Genomic DNA, 17,877 nt, shown 5'->3' with positions numbered 1-17,877 from the left:
AGCTCAGTGAGAATGAGATATGAGTGGGCAGTGTCACGTTAGCAAGATGCGACAGATCAGTGCTATGCTGCACAGAGTGATTTAGAGGAAACAGAAGAGGGAGAAAAAGGGTAAATCTGCCTCACGGTCTAGTTGGTGCCTTGGTTGAACCTGCGATATTGCCTTGGCACCAGTATGTTACTCCGCTAACACACACACACGCTGGAGGACACTCTGAGCAAAATGAATGGAGGTCTCAGAGAGAAAAGGACTTGGATAGCTGGGGTAAGCAAAATAAAACATCCAATCAGTCAGTGAGAGGCAGGGCAGGAGACCCAACTGCATCTCCACAGTCAGAGAGAGCAAATGCTCATGATACATTAAGTGTGGGCTGAAGGCTTGGAATATAGACCAGGGGCGTTTGGGTCTGGATGCTGCCAAGCCCAGGTCCACAAGTCTCTTCAGTCAAAGCGGAAGGAGATGTGCCGCCCGAGCCACGCGCGCCGAGATGAAGCAGAACTCCTAACGAATGCCACCGCAGGGACAGCTGGACAAAAGCTCCTGCGAGTGGGCGTAAGTCTTCCTCTTGCATTTGTTATTTGCATGCTGAACTTACTCTGCAGCAGCACTTCTGCTTGCGGTCTGCGTGGATCTGGGCATTTCATGCAGTCGCAGGCTGCGCCATTTCCTCTGGAGCCCAGCAGAATATTTTACCAGGAATTGACTGGCTACTGATTCCCTGTTTCCCAGTCCTTGGATAATACTGGCACGCCTCCTGCTTCGTGCCTCTGTGCTGTTCACAGTCACCCTCTGCATACACAGGGAAGAAAATGAGGCTTTCAGCATTTATTTCTAACATACCCCCTGTTTCCCAGCTGCATTTCTCTATTCCACCAAGGCTGCACAGGAACACGAAGAGACTGGCCTGTTCTTTAGCTCTAGGGGTGATCTCTTTCCCCCAAAAGCCTTGAAAGCCACACAAATCAGCCAGTGAGTTTAGGAGAATTCCACTGGAGAATGAGAACCAGGCTGGAAAAACATAAGGTTAAATTCCATTAGCTAATACTTTACAAGGCTTTCCATGGTTCTAACTGATCCTACACAAGACATGCCATTTGCTCACAGAGAAGATGCTTCATTTGCTTCAGGTCTCCCTATTTAAGTACCTGTGTTGAAATAGTCAGTGTAGAAATGAGAGTTTAAAGTATTACTGACTTTATGTTAATGCTACACAAGGCACCTTCCGAAACCAAGCCTGTGTTGACAGAGCAAATAGGTATCATTGAAAGGTTTGGGCTGGAAGGGACCTTCAAAGCTCACATAGTCCAACCCCCACCCTCTGCCATGGACGACAGGGCCAGTTGGCACTACATCAGGTTGATCAAAGCCCTGTCCAACCTGACTTTTAACACTTCCAGAGAATGGGGCATCCACAAACCCTCTGGGCAACCTGTGCCAGTGTCTCACCTGCCTCACAGTAAAAAAAATCTCAGGTCCAACCTGCATCTACCATCTTTCTCTTTAAAACTGTTGCCCCTTAGCCTGTCACTACAGGCCCTAGTGAAAAGTCTCCCTCCATCTTTCTCATAAGCCCCCTTTAAACCCATAAGCCCCCTTACTGAAAGGCCACAATAAGGCCCAAAGCCGCCTCTTCTTCAGACTCCAGAACAACCACCCCAACTCTCTCAGCCTGTCCTTGCAAGAGAGGTGCTCCAGCCCTTTGACCATCGTTGTGGCCCTCCTCTAGACCCTCCCTAAGAGATCCATGTCCTTCCTGTGCTGAGGGTTTCAAAGTGCTCCAGGTACTCCAGAAGGGGTCTCACCAGAGCAGAGGGGCAGAATCACCTCCTTTGACCTGCTCATCAAAACCAACACCCACAAGTCCTTTCCCTCAGGGCTGCTCTCCATCCCTTCATCCCCCAGACTATCTTGATGCCCTGGGGTTGCCCTGACCCAGGTGCAGGACGTTGCACTCGGCCTTGTTGAACATCACAAGGTTCACATTGGCCCACTTCTCAAGCTTGTCCAGGTCCCTTTGGATGGCATGTTGTCCCTCAGGTGTGCCAACCACACCACTCAACTTGGTGTCACCTGCAAACTCAATCCCATTACCTTGTATTATTGATGATGATATTACATAGGTATTGGTCCCCATATAGGCCCTTGAGGGACACCACTTGCTACTGGTTTCCATTTGTACATTGAGCTACTGACTGTAACTCTTTGGACGAGGACATCCAAGCCAATTCGCTATCCCTACCTAGTGTTATCATCTAGCCTTGTGTACTAGGATGAAGAATTTTAACAGCAACGTATAAGAAAAAACACTAACTGTGGACCTGCTCTGTGGCATACTGCCCTGTGACATATATACTGAATAAATACTCAGTATATAAAAAAAGAAAATTAACACAACAATTATTTTTGCAATTCACTAAGGAACGTGAAAAAACAAAACAAAACAAAAACCAAGGGGGATTGAAAATGGAAACCCAGATACAACTTTCTCTTAGAACATCCAAATATGAACTTCATGGCTTCAATCCATTTCACTAAAACTGTCTTGGGGGGCAAAGGTAACAACAATGAAAACCATTTTTAAGGTCAGCCATCTGATTTGGCTAGATATTAGAGGTAATAAAAGACATGTTGGATCTGTAGCCACCTCTTGTCAAGCCTCAGGCTCTTGTTCCTGCAATCTAAGCTATTTAAAAAAACACTCAAAATGTGGAAAGTTGGTTAAACTATTTTCCCCAGTATCTGAAAAGCACCTGTACTGGTTTTGCTAGGGAAGATACGTCCAAATCTTAAGGCTTTCACAGCAGGTTGTCTAACAGAGCAAGACTAGCAAGCTAAAAATCTTATGCACCTGCTTTCTTTTTATTGTCCTTTGGATTTTTGTTTTACTTTTTCTTTTACATCACTGTGTGAATGCATAGCTTTCATGTTTCTTATCTTTTCCTTGCTTGGCTCGGACAGCATTCTGATTTACTTCTGTCTCAGCAATCCCTGTTTTTTCAGGGACTTAGAACCTGCAGTTCTAAGCAGCACAATATTTTCTAAAAGTAGTGTTTGCGAGGTATCACCACCAGCCTGTTCCGTGAATGGCAAAAGTCATTGTCAGACAAACAAAATTTACTCACTAATGGCTAGAAGTAAATAAAACCCCCACAATTTCACACAGTTTGGAGAAGCATAGCTTTCATTAATTTTATTTACTAGACAAGAAACAGCAGATTATTTTATTGAAGTCAAACTGTATTAAAAAAAGAAATGTATACATTCAGAGCACTCAAGCATGATCATCACTTAAAACACCAACTAAACCCAGAGTTTTTCAGACCAACAAAGCGACAAAAGGCCAGCACAGTGTTCAGAACACTGGCAGTGTTCTGAACATGGGACTTTTCTGTACAGTTCTGTAAGTCACGTACGTACATTTTCAGGCACAAATTTGGCCTAGGCATTATGTAGATTTAAAAAAATAAGAACATTAAATCATTACACAACTCCTGCTATGAAAGAAGCAACAATTACTAAACCATGTCTTCTAGCATGTAAACAAAAACCACTTTTTTTTTTAAATATCCCCACTGAAATAAAAAATATGGATAACGTATAAAAATAGTATAACTTTATTTTGAAATTATCTGAGGTGAAATGTAACCATTTGCCTTCAAAAGATGAGAGGCAGAAACAGCAAAGCAAATAGCATACTTGTTAATCTGCCTTCTTAGATCTTATTTTATCAAACCGCAACAGAGTATTACCTAGCCTTTCCTTTCTTTCATCACCTAAACGGTATCACTGAATAGACGATGACAACTCACTACTGACCTTCTTCCTCGGCCACTGTCTGACCCAGCTTGACAGTAAAGCTACTCCAAATTTAAAACATACTCAAAATCTAATTTTAGTCATCCTACACACTATCAAGAATGATAAAGATTATAAAAAGCTGCCTTATATGTTATCATTGGTCAATGCTTACTCCATTCTTTTATGCTTGCAACAATTTTTGAAGATGTTATAATCTCTGGAAGTTCGAAAATGATCCTCTCTTCCTTGTAACACCCAAACTTCAAGGCCCCTCCAGGTGGTTACTGCTTTGGCAGGATGACTGAACACTGCACTGTTGTCTGAAATAAAAAGCCAAAGTAGATGAATGCTTCCTCTGCCAATGCAGAGCAGAATTACTTTTCAACGTAAAGGCAGATGACACAGCTTCTATTTGGATTACAAACAGGTGTAACTCTTTCCATGTGCACACTATCCAACTTTGTCCAACACCACAAGTGTTCGAAGAATTACTGGGAGGGCATACCCTTCAACAGTTCAAAAACTTCTCATTACAACTTTTTAAAACTATGTAACAGACTTGCTGGTATTGAAAACAACGGTCTGTATTGGGTTTGTGTAGCAAGGTTTTGGTAGCGGGGGGCCTACAGGGGTGGCCTCTGTGAGAAGCTTCTAGGAGCTTCCCCAATGTCTGGTAGAGCTGTCGCCAGCCAGCTCCAAGACAGACCCACTGCTGGCAAAGGCCAAGCCCATCAGTGACGGTGGTAGTGTCTCTGTGAGAACATATTTAAGAAGGTGGAAAAAAAAATCTATGCAACAGCAACTGCAGCCGGAGAGAGGAGTGAGACTATGTGAGAGTAACAACTCTGCAGACACCAAGGTCAATGAAGGAGGGGGAGAAGGTGCTCCAGGTGCTGGAGCAGAGATTCCCCTGCAGCCTGTGGTGAAGATTATGGTGAGTCAGGCTGTCCCCCTGCAGCCCCTGGAGGTCCATGGTGGAGCAGATGTCCACCTGCAACCTGTGGAGGCCTCCATGCTGGAGCAGGTGGATGCTCTGAAGAAGGTTGTGATCCCGTGGACCTGCAGCCCCTGGAGGTCCATGGTGGAGCAGATGTCCACCTGCAACCTGTGGAGGCCTCCATGCTGGAGCAGGTGGATGCTCTGAAGAAGGTTGTGATCCCGTGGAAAGCCTGTGCTGGAGCAGGCTCCTGGCAGAAGCTGTGGCCCTGTGGAAGGACCCATGTTGGAGCAGTTAATGAAGAACTGTAGCCCGTGGAAAGAACTCACTTTTGAGAAGTTCACGGAGGACTCTGCCTCCCATGAGAGGAAGCCCACACTGGAGCAGGGAAAGACAATAAGGAGGAAGGAGTGGCAGAGACAATATGTGATTAACTGACTGCAACCCCAACTCCCAGCCCCCTGTGCCACTTGGGGGGAGGAAGCAGAGAACTAAGGAGTGAAGCTGAGCCACAGAAAAAGGGAGGGGTGGGGGAAAGCGGTTTTAAAGATTTGGTTTCCTCATTATCTTACTCTGACTTGCTTTGCAATAAATTGAATTAATTTCCCTGAGCCAAATTAGTTTTCCCATGACAGTAATTGCTGAGGATCTCCCTGTCCTTATCTTCACCCACAAGCCTTTTGTCTTAATTTTTCTCCCCCTGTCCAGCTGAGGAGAGGCAGCGATACAGTGGCTTTGGCGGGCACCTGGCATCTAGCCAAGGTCAACCCACCACACAATCATACTGCAGAAACACTAAATTACAGACTTTTAGGCTTACAACTTACAAATGAAAAATTGTGCAGCTTGCTTTTTATTTTTAAGGCTAGCACACTGGTTTACATGCACCACATTGATAGCAAGGTTTTCACAAATATAATCATAACGCTCTGAAAATGAAGTTCCTTAAATAAAAGTGATTTCTACATGTTTCTTCATCAATTCTGAAGAATCGCTGTCAAGGATAGAAACCTTTCTCTAAAGGTGCACTGGCTGATACTCATGTTATGGAGGGACACGCAACTTTGACATCAACCACATTCAAGAGTAGGGCCTGAGAAACACTTCAATCTCAGTTTTCTTAAGAGGTCCTCAGCCTGCAAGGACAATATGAAGACCACTGCCACTACAGACGATGTGAAGTCTTGATGAATTTTCCCCCTTCACCTTACTCACCTGAGCCAATTCACTCTAGTCACGCAAGTACGTTCACGGATTTGACTTATTGGCAGTTAATAACAGAGTCCAGAAGTTTATCTGAGAAGCATTTACAGAAGCTCTAACACCTTACCACAGGCTGTCTTACACCCATGCTTTAAGAAAAATCAATTCTTATGTGACATTCCTTTTATCATCCCAGTACAGGTTGTCTCCTGATCCTCCTGTTATCAAACTTTACCATAATAAAGATACAGAGCTCAGTTCCCAGTTGTTATGAGTTAAAATTCTTTTCAAGAAGACAGTTTTTCCTCTCTTGCCAATACTTTCCCTAACAAAGACAAAAAAATACCTACTATATTCGTTCCCCTTTGAAATTGCTGTCACCGATTCATTTACTTCATTCAGCAATGAGCCCATGTTTTACTCGATCAACCTTTGATACCAATGCAGTGGCTGAAGTTCTTGTTGCTTGTGACGTCCTACTGTCAATTATAGCCAAATTTGAAACCATCCCTACATGCCTGCTCTTGGTTCTGGATTCCTTATTTGTAGCTTGTCCCTGCTTCCAGTCCTTGAATGCTGCATTTTTGCACTAGAGCCTGTTCAGTCAAGTGAGACGCCTGACTGGTTTTTCTGTGGATCACTTGTGCTTGGAGAATGCTGTCCTTAAAGTCCCTCCTGCTTTCTGGAGCTCCTTGCCCCTTCAGATCTGCCTCCCATGAGATGATACCTACTACTTCACTGGTTAAACCCAAGTATGCTCACCTGAACTCCAGCATCTGTACTCCAGCATCTGTACTCTGCTACTTGCCTTCCTTGTTCCCCAGAAGATGCTGAACATCGCTATTTCCTGAGCATTACAGCAACAACTGACAGTGATTATCACCTCATTAAACAACTCTTGTCCGTGAACGGGAGATCCAGCTCTACCTCATCCATGGTTGTCTCATTCTATCCTGAAATTTTCCTGACACCAGCCAGAAATCACTTGGACCACTGTGATCAATAGCACCATCTCTGTTTTCTGATCTATGACATAAATAAAATGTGGTTATACCCTGTTCTGAAAGAGTAAAGGCTTTGTACCCCGACCACGCCTCAAAATGACAAGAAGGAAGATGCAGAAAAGCTTGCTCCAAACTTTTTTTTTTTCGAGTTCATGTAACCTGAGCCTGGAGAATTACCTCTTTTTACAGCAACAGAGCTCGGTCATACCAGCCTAAAAACCAGTAACATTCAAACTACACCTAAACTCACTGGCATATCTCAGATGAAAAGACACATGAAAAAGAAGAGATGGCAGGCAGCCTATCCTTTAGCAGAAAACCAGCCCTTCAACATTTTTGCTTCAACAGTCCAGGGTTTCCTGAAGACTACTGTGAAATTCAGAGATGACACTACCGCGTATGTGTGGGTGGGATGCATACCTCCATGGGAGGAGACAGACAAATGCAGCTGGGCAAACAGACTGGCAGCGTACTTTCTCCTGCCTGGTGAAGCTCCTCCAGTCATGGCAGCCAGATAACAGAGCTCAGAAAGGAAAAGTTGTGTCCTTGTAGAGCTTTATGGTTCCACATTCTTCCCCAAACACCAGACACTGGAAATGCCCATTTGCGATGCCCAGCAGCGGCTTGGATGCAGGCTGGCACGGCTTTACATCGTCCCTGGTTGCAGAGTTTCAGCTGCAGCCTTGCTCAGCTCCCTTCTCGTCTGCGTTCCTCACCACATTACCACAGGGCATGCAAGAGCTGCTGCCTTTCAGCTCTGGGAAAAGGTGCCTCCAGAAAAGATCAGTTCAAAAACCCCCATCATCTGACCTTCAAAATTCCCAGATTAAAATATACAGAAGAACACTTCACATGTACAAAGAGAACAGTCTTAGAAATCTTTATGGTTCAACCACACACTAGTACAGAAGCACATATTTATTTCTCTGCTGTATGGCATAATTGCCTCTCTCCTTATTCACCAACACAGAAGCCTAGGACCAATCTTTCATATACTTTACCACCATTTAATGCTTCAAACAGAAAGATTTTTAGCCTTTTCTGCCCTTCTGAAGTAAAATCAGAGGAACCCTCCAAAACCTCAGACTTTCCTGTCACTTGATTGTGAGTACTTGGTTGTGTTAAATCAGAAACAATTGTGACTACTACTCTCCTGACATAAAATCTCAAGTCCCGCTGCCAATACCTTGTTCCTGTTTCCAGTTCTTCTAATGCCTTCAGATTAACTCCCTTTCCCAGTATACTATCACTCAAATCAGCTCCTATCAGCAAAGAGCACAAACACATAAGAATTGCCAAGCTGAAGTGAAACTATCTCAATATTCATCACTGATACCAGGCAGTAGCAGATGCTTAAGGGAAAGAAGGGTTAGTGTTCATTAAAGAGGAACCCTGCAAACTTTGTGTCAGCTCTTTCCAGTCACCTGCTTTTTCACTCCTGATGGAGAATCAAGACAATCATGCCAGGGAAAGCAGCAGGACACTGCTTACTGAAGGACACCTGCCAGAACTGGTGGTAGACTCCTCAGTACCTAAAGAGCGTTACATACTTGGGAATACCTAGCCCTTTTTTTTTTTTTTTTTTTGGATTATTTGTTCAAACTCTGGGTTTTGGGTGGGTTTTTGTTTTTTTTTTTTTGGTATAGCCAGGCACCTGTATCAAATGAAAAAACTTCTGTATGTTGAGGGTGCCAGGGCCCTGGAACAGGGTGCTCAGGGAGGCTGTGGAGTCCCCTTCTCTGGAGATTCTCAAGATCCGCCTGGATGCAGTCCTGAGTGATGTGCTCTGGGCAATCCTGCTTTAGCAGGGGAGTTGGACCAGATGATCTCTAGAGGTCCCTTCCAACTCTGACTATTCCATGATTCTGTGAAATGAAAAGTGTGGCCCAGTCCTCTGAAAATGTTTTTGGTGTATTAGAGGGGAAAAGAAATACTGATTCTGTCGTCTCCCTTACCCATCCATGACACAACTTCCTAAAGACTGCTAAGGGGAAAGGGACAAGTCAGTTACCTCTCAAAAATTTATAAAGGGGACATTAAAATAACTGTTTCAGAGAACTGACTGAGGAATCCAAGACCCCCTAATAAAAGGTAGGTTTTCTAGAGAAGAATCAGCAGAAGACTCACTTCAAATATTTGGGTTGGACCTCCAAAACCTGACCTGGTCAAGTATGCTTAGGAGTGTCTGGGTGAATTTTGCTTTCCTTCAGGATACTGACTAAATGAGAGTTAAGAGTCACTGACAAGACAACATATTGTAAACAAAACTGAAAATTTGATCCAAATCAGAAGACATAAAAGATTTTTAAAGTATATACAGTTCTGTTGGTAGTTCAATTTCAGGGACACAACTTCAGGTACATGAAGACATGACTTAAGTCTGTGTTCATTTTTCTTACACATTCAAATTTTAGTCAACACAGTGATTTTCAGAAAAAATAAAGAAAGAACTGAAGAGAGGTATCAGAGACTGGACTCTCAAAAGTTTCCTCAATAGGCTTCCTCCTTTTCAGACTGCTGCTGCTTCCACGAACAGAAATCCTTGTTTCTGTTTGCTTTTTGTTTTTCACACTCCAATTCTCTTTTCCTGTCTCCCACACTATCTTAATGTGATCCCCACCTCTCGCACTTCATGCTCCTGTACTCTTGGAAATGCCTATTTGTCATAAAAAACTTGTTGAGAAGTTGGATAGACATTCAAACTATATTTGTTCTTTCCCTCTGCGCTCCAGCCAGAAATGAATCAAGCATACCTGTGAAATAGAGGTGATGTAAAACAAGCAAATAAACTTGCATGTAAGAAAAATCCCTCAGCAATATATTTTGGAATGCTTTTCTTTTCCACGTTTGTTTTTTCATGCACTGTGGATCTTAAACCTGTGGGACAACACAATTCTAGTAATTTCAATTGGGTTATTACCCTTACCTTGTAACGGACTTCTCTTCTTCTACATATTAAAGAGTAGATTTTTCATTTGGATACTCATGCAGATTTGTATCTTACCTGTGTTATGAAGGATAACACTTCACCAACCATATACAGATGTCCTTAATTTTTTTACCTTTTGTAACGCTTCTTGTAAAACTGAAGCTTGTTAGTCTTAATGAATTTGTTTGCCCATCTTGAACAGATTCGGTTTGTTGAAGGATCTACTCTAAGAAGTTATGTGTATGTATGTGTACACTGTCCCCAGTACTCACTGGCCTCACGTGTGTACTTACTCTCAAGGTGTGCAGGGTGTCGGTCCATTCCATGGAACCTATCTGAGGTATAGCAGTAAGGAGTAAGCTAGTAGCCTTATCTGCATTCATTTTCAGCGTCCTTAAAACTTGATCCACTGAAACCTAGAAACACAAGAAAACTGAGTGGTGTCTCTCAATTTGGATGGCATGCATTTTAAATACTCAAATAAATTCATTTAACTTTTACATCTCTATGTGAAAAGATGAAGTCTTAAAATGCCACAGTCATTTTAGCCAATAAAACCTTTCTTCTGTGAGTGTATGTCTGATTATATTTTACACAAATATGAGAGCCAAAGCAGATACATAATTTTCAACCAAGCTACAAAAGAAAAAACACCAGACCAGTTATGGGAAGAGAAGCTCATACACAGAGCTGATGAGCTTTGTACATGAGGCCTTCTGTTTCAGAGAAGAGGAGACAAAATGTTTGCTAGTAGTGAAGCAAGTTTATAAAAATCAATGAGGTAGCAACAATTGATTCTGTTCTTACTTCCACAATCATTCATCCAGACTAGCTCACTGATACTGATGTAAGACAGACTAGATTTAGTTCAGTATCTGATCTCTTATCAAAACCTATAGGTTCTCACCCAGATCCCTCAGGACAAGACTCAGAGAAAAAAAGTTTCACTCACTGCTTCTTCATGTTCCTTCCAGCAGTCATAATCTGTTGCCATAGCAATACTAGCATAACTCATTCCAGCTTCTTTTGCCAGAACCACTTCAGGCACTGTGGTCATGTTGATAACATCAGCTCCCCAGCTGCGAAACATCAAGCTTTCTGCTCGAGAACTGAAACGTGGGCCTTCAATTGTGATCATTGTCCCCTTGGAATGACACTGCAGCCCAAGCTTCTTGGCAGTCTCAATAAGAACCTGCAAAACACACAAATATCAAGAAAAAAGATATCATTCCCCTAGTGCACTGCTTTTACATCCCATAAAAAAAATTACATACAAAAGAAATTAATTTTATACAAAGCAGTCAAGCTCCATATGGCTTCAGCTGTCCAAAACCACAGATCAGCTTCCGTTTCCTTACTCAGCAAGAGAAATTAATAGTCCTACTAACAGGACTTATCCTGAACTCACCTGATTTTGTTAGTATCAGTTGTATTACTGTTTTCAATGCAGATCAAGAAACTGGAACAATATTTAGGCTGTGCTTACATTGAGAACAGAATGGTGAAAATGCTTCATTGGGCACTATATTACCACATGGTGGAGTTATGCTGGTAAGAACAGTAATAGGAAATTCACTTTCTGAAAGCAAAACTTTACAAGCATATACTTTAAAGAGTACCCTGGGAATCTACAGAGAAATTACTATCACATTTTCCCATGCCAGTGACTGAGCCATACACTTTGCGTATACCCCGTACTTCACATTACATTTTACAGCCCCAACTAGGATCTTGTATATGGCAGAACCATCATGACTCTCGGTAAACGGTCTGGCCAACACCAGTTGATACAGTAGGAGTAAGAGTGTACCAGCATGTGTAAATAGGACTAGGACAGCCATAACTACCCTGAGTAGGAAGGGGAAAGTAACTATGATTATATCTGTTTAAAATGACCATCAACAGAAAAGCTTGAAAAGAAGTATAAAAGCAGCATGAAGAATTGTGACAAGACAGGAGAGACCATAACACAGCAGCAGTGAAAACTTAGTCTGACACCACCAGAAGCTGCCTTGTCAGCATCACGACCTTCACACAGGCCAGGTGGAGCAGCCTTTCTGCAAGATGTCGCGGGAAGCCTGCCCTCCTGCTGGTTGATGGACCTGCCATACACAAATGCAACCAGCAGCGATACCTTGAGGGTGCTCTGAGACCTGTGGGGTGCCCACGTGGGATCAGTGGACTGCGAGGAGTGGCTCAAGCACACACACAGCTGGAGCACCCACATCTCCCACTGCAGATGCATGTAAGCAGGTAAACCTGCAGGTGCAGAAGAGGGTAGGTGTGCATGTAACCCACGTGTGCTGGGGAAGGGTATTTGTGTGTGCGACTATGTGAATACGTGTGTAAGGGTAAATCAGAGATTCTGGGAATTAGCCACAGAAGGACACCTACAAATTTGTAGGTGTTTATTAACATGGTGTAAGTTAATGTAATATTAACCACACCTAATATTGTGGTTTACTGCTGATATTAATTCTGTATATATGATTCACTGATCGCCAGTTAATGACATGTTGCTAATAAATCAATAGACAACTTCGGTTGTGATTTGACTTAAGCCACAGTTGAGTAGTATTTCCCTGGAACTTTTTACAAAGTTCCAACTTTACTCTCTAAGATGTTGCAGTAAACCCCATTTTCTGAAGGCAGTAATATCCAAGGCACCCTGTCTTATTTGAAAGTTTGCAGTCAGAGAAAATATGAACTTCTTTAAAATTCTCATTTAATTTACAGTGCGTAAACCAAATAAACCAGAGTATTTTCACACATTTGCACATACATAATATAAAGTTTCATGCAAAATTCCTTAATTCGTCTACTACATTAATAGTTTTGGCTTTATTATTATTGCATTTATGTATGAATTTACCCTGAATTAGGATAAACTGGGCTGAAATGACCACAACAATTTTCAGGGATAGTTCCAGGAAAAAAGTTTAGGTCACTTTTATCTGTTATTTTCAAATGAAGTGAAAGTATCCCTTTTCAGCCTCGCTAAGAGCTCAAACGCACATGGTCTTTAAAACAATTGCTAGGATGATTAGAACACATAGGCTAATGAGATAATGATCACGTAAGACTGGGAAGTACCTAAATGTTTTTTCTCTGTTTCAGAAGGAGCATTTCTCTGTTGGCTTTTCAAAGAATATAATATTCAAAGAACATTGTCTCTAGCTACTTAACAATTGAATGAAAACTAGCCTTAGCATATGCTTTGTGCAATCTCAGAAAATGGCTTATGCATATCTACTTACCTTTTTAAAAAAAAACTGAGAAAGAGACACAGTCTGAAGTGCTACCAAACGTTTCAATAACACTGGTTTTAATCCATTTCAGAAAGTGAACTTTTTATATTCCTTTTATCTGTTGTCCTCATGCTCAAAGTCAGTAAGCAACGACATGGCAATAAATCTTTGATAAGAGCTCTGGTTGCATGAAGTATTTTGCATAATTTGCTGTTCAATGGAAGGACAAAAGTATGCAAACTTATAATATATAGTGGTTTGTTTCCTCATGAGATCTAAAATTGCAAACCACCTCAATTCCTAATGCACTGAAGCATCATTCTACTAACAGTGCTGTGGACCTGCTGGTTGATATCTCAAAACCACACCATGCCTGGCCAATTAATAAAAATACCCTATAATGACACTGAAGTGAATCAGTGACAAGGGCAGAATAGCTCAGCAGTACAAATATTTATACATGCTCTGGGTACAGTCTGGGCCACCTGCTTCCCAATTCAACTTTGTGCTGCTCAGTGTAGTAATTGACTCCGCAGAGAACAAGCCTCTTGGATGGATACCACTGACTCTGCAGGTGTTCCTGTAGCCCTGCAGAACATAGCTCCCCCATCAGAGCATTCCACAACACCACAAAATAGGCAGTTCAGTCTTCGCCTTCCCTTTTCCTCAGGTCTAACGATACGCTGAGGTGGCATACTTAATCACAGGTACACTCCCAGAAGATTATAAAGGTGTTGAAAAACAGAGCAGTGTTTCACACTGCTCAGTGTAAGTGGTTTTGAAGCCTGAATACCTTGAAGTGACAAAACTAAGAACAACATTTAAGAATATAAGCCTACTGTAAATTGGCTTGTTTCTATGTTTATATCCTTTAAACTAAGCCTTGACGTTCTACCACCACCCCCTGCTACAACGCACGAAACCAGTATTTTATTTTCTCTGAATGCTAAAGTACTATTTATTTAATTATTTGTATTAAGTATGTAGAGTGCCTCTACTATAGTTGCAGTTTTATTTGGAACAAAAAGGAACTAATTACTAATTCTATCTTCCTGCTTTGTCCACTTTATTGCTTTCTTGGCTTATCACCTGATAAATTAAGATCTTTTGTACTGTTATGCTGGGGGAATCTAGGTTGCTAACTGACATCTTCTGCATAATTCCCTTCAGAAGACAGCTCCTACAGACACAAGACCTTTTACTTCCCATACCTTCCCAATGTCACACTTTTCCCTGAAACCATGACATACCTGAGAAACAGGAATAAATAGGTGTAGAGTGCCTCTGTATTCTAAAAATGCACAATTAGACTACTATATCATTTACAAATGCCATGAAAATAAATAACATTTCTAAATACTATTACAGAATTCACTAACCTCTCTGGTTTTGGTGCAGAATGGCTCTGCCATTGGAATATGACATACTCCTGCAACAGCGGAGTGTAGTCCTTCGTATAAAGTACAGTGTCTTTTAGTTGTCCTAGAAAAGCAGAAAACATGCTCAGAGATAAAAACAGGGAAAAAACAGAAGAGAAGGCAAGAAATTGACACAAATCCAAAACCATAGCATTCCTTCAAAGGAATCAAAATATCAGTATGATCTTAATGACTACCTGTAATCCCATTGTACAAACCTTTCAGAATTGAGCTCAGGAGTATAAAACCATCATTCCAGTAAAGCACTGTCAATTAATCATAGGAAATCTATTCTTAACAAGATTCTGAAATGCTAATTTGTTTCTAAATGACACAGATAGACACATTATACTGCAAAAATCAGCTAAGTTTCATAGTCAGGCAAGTCATCTTAGGAAAAAAGAACACAGTAAGCTTTCAGGAAGGGGAGGGATCAAGTCTGAATTACCACAAAACTAGTCAAAATAGAGCTTGTTCATATCATTGCATTCCTACATTGAAAGGATGGGAATTTATAGGAACAGCTTTCTGAACAAAAGAGGTGTGAATTGAACCAGAAAAAATCCTGGAACAGGATGTCTACATATTCTCAGAAAGATTACACACATGCATTGGAAGATTGCAAGTAGAAGAATCCTTTTCCTAACTTCTTTTAATTGAGAAACTGTTTTCTTGCATGGAAACTGTCAAATGTGCATGAATTACCATCCAGCATGCCATTTTGAGAACTACTGGAATTGTTACCCACTATCTCTTTACTTTCAAATGCACTGCCTCAAGCTAATTCAGTCAGCTGGATAGCGAAAACTCTATGAAACAGAATTCTTTTGAGACGTTGTCTTCTTCCTCCTAGTGTGTCACATATTATACTTTATAGGGGAAAAGTAAGGCAACAGCCAAATTCCATCCACAGTTAAAATACAAAATTTCTGCTGGTAATACTGTTCACAACAGTTCCCCACCCAAATCATCAGCAAATATTTAAAGGAAGGTTTTAAATATAAGTTACATGCTAGAGTTGATTTGAAAAAGAAAGAAAAAAAAGGGGGAGGAATCAATAGGGTACCTTTAAGCATGAGATTATAAACCAGGAAAACAGATCAGCAAACTAAAAACATAAGCAAAATGGGACACAGTTGTTAACATTGGTTGAAACATTAATATTATTTTTTCCTTTACGGTATACTGAAGAACTGCAAACAGAATGTATCTGATTTTACACACTTTTTTTCAGTGTCTGCTAATGAATTATTTAGAATTGCAGGAAATGATAAAAGTCAGAATTCCTTTCCTGTGCTATAGTATTTCAGATGCTGTTAGTCAGACCTTTTTACTTAGAAAAGCCCCAAGGAAAGATCACATATGTACAAATATTAATCTCCAACTTTCAGATACCCTGCCTTCTTAGAAGAGAATGGCCACATCACTACATGGCCCACTAAAGAATTCCTACTATGTTTAGCACCACACATACAACCTGCATGGGAATAAGTAGAAACATTAAGATGTATGACTGCTCTGAGCAATGGACCACATCTGTTTGCACTCAAGAGAACATCAATTTCTCTTCTGCATGGATGGCTGCAACTCTGCAAAGGCCACAGCTATTCAATGTGGGGCCACCTGATGAGCCTGTAAATTGCTAGGCTTAGGGTAAGAAGGTTTGATTTGAACCAATCTCTGATTCTTGCCATCTATGAAGTGATGGCTGATACAGCCTTTTAGGCTTTCCTTTTTTCTGTAGCCCTGCTACTCAAGTCAGGAGCTGGCTGTCCTGATCTGTCCCACTCACCTGTTTACAGGGTACAGGGCACCAGCACCTAATTTTCACCACTGCTTAAGACCGTTTCTCTGTATTCCTTGTGCAGAGAACAAATGTTACACAATCACAGACGCTTTCCTTGCCTTACTCTCACAGAGACCAACAGCCAGAGAGCAAAGGGCAGTACCTACCTAAGGCTCCTCTCACTGCAGGAGTTTCAAGACCCTTCTGCAGGGTCTTGACTTGACAGCCCTGACTGACTCCTTATGGAGCCAGCAGGAAACAAGAAATAAGGAACTCAACAGCTACTCTTCAAAGGCTCTTCAATCTCACAGTTTTTAAACGTGCAGAAGTTTGCGTGCCCTCCATCAGAAGGACAGCCAGCCTGCTTAACAACACAGAATGACTGAATGTTATACAATTGCCTGATTGTTTACATTAGAACAGGAAGAAGTCACCAAGTGCCTGCCTTGAAACTAGCCACACTACTCGTAGTAGAAGCGCACAACCCAGAAGGATCGAGCATAGCATAAAGGGAAAGTACAGAGATGATCCCGGCGGGGGAGATCAGAAGCAGCACCTGAAAGCATTGGACTGATAACCACGTGCAAGCAGCTACTGTGTCTGGTGAGGAGGAGTTAATTCTCCCCACAGCAGCCCTCACAGTGCTGTGCTTTGCACTGGTAGCTGGAACAGTGTCGGTACCGACCAGCGCTTTGGCTACTGCTGAGCAGGGCTCACGCAGCACCAGGGCTGTCTCTACAACGTTCCCTCCCCACCAGTCGGCTGGGGGTGGGAAAGATCTTGGGAGGGGGCGCAGCCAGAACATCTAACCCAAACTGAACAAAGGGATATTCCATACCACATGATGCTTTCCTCATCAATAAAAGCTAAGAGAAAGGAAGGGGAAGGGGGGCATTTGTTATTACATTGTTTGTTTTTCGGAGCAACCACTACATATACTGAATCCTGACTTCCCAGGAAGTGGCAGAACATGGCCTGCTGATGTAAAGTAGAGAATAAATCACTGTTTTCCCTTGCTTCTGTGCACAGCCTTTGCCTTTGGCTCATTAAACTGCCTTTTTTCTTGATCCACAAGGTTTTCTTCCATCTTATTTTCTCCCCACTGTGTCCTGCTGAGGAGGGGAGTGATAGAGCAGGGCTTGGTGGGCACCTGGGCATCCAGCCTAGGTCAACCCAACACACCATCTGACCCCTGCAGGACTTCCACTGGACCCTCCTGCTGCTTCTGTGCCAAATGGTGGATGGTAGGAGAGGAGAAAAGGGAATTGTTTCCCTGGAAGAGGGGCATGTATGTTTTTATGCATAACTGCTTGTGTATCAAGTTCGGGACAACAGTGGTGCTCACAGATCAAACCTTTGCACTGTTGCGCAGTTTTGCCATGCCTGCCTTGCCCTTACCATTGTTTTGGATTCAAAGCTGCATGTACTGCAACTTTGAAGGTTTCCCCACAGTTTGTATTTCCCGTATGTAGAAACCTATGTATTTCCCGCATGTTCCAAATATGCAGAAAAAGCCACCCTGTTAATCAGACAGTGAGGTGGCTTTTGCTCCTT

At 42.1% G+C, this 17,877-nt stretch overlaps 1 protein-coding gene across 2 annotated transcripts in view; it reads right to left on the bottom strand.

Annotated features, from left to right (window-relative positions):
• Positions 1 to 3,163: 3,163 nt before the first annotated feature.
• The window catches only part of MTAP (methylthioadenosine phosphorylase), a 33,027-nt gene continuing 18,313 nt past the window's right edge, over positions 3,164 to 17,877 (bottom strand). The window contains exons 5-9 of one of the 2 annotated variants that reach the window (XR_001413641.1): positions 14,499 to 14,601; positions 10,824 to 11,063; positions 10,165 to 10,287; positions 4,858 to 9,695; positions 4,125 to 4,750 (exon numbers count right to left, since the gene is read on the bottom strand). Coding sequence is in view for 1 of the 2 variants with exons in the window: in XM_014956654.1 (XP_014812140.1) it covers positions 4,080 to 4,118; positions 10,165 to 10,287; positions 10,824 to 11,063; positions 14,499 to 14,601 (505 nt within the window). In the remaining variant the exon portion in view is untranslated. The other variant, XM_014956654.1, reaches the window with a different exon arrangement.

The sequence above is a fragment of the Calidris pugnax genome, unplaced genomic scaffold, assembly GCF_001431845.1.
Source record: "Calidris pugnax isolate Ruff unplaced genomic scaffold, ASM143184v1 scaffold344, whole genome shotgun sequence".
NCBI lineage: Eukaryota > Metazoa > Chordata > Aves > Charadriiformes > Scolopacidae > Calidris > Calidris pugnax.
The sequence above is the reverse complement of the archived record's forward strand: the minus strand, read 5'-3'. Positions and strand labels throughout refer to the sequence as shown.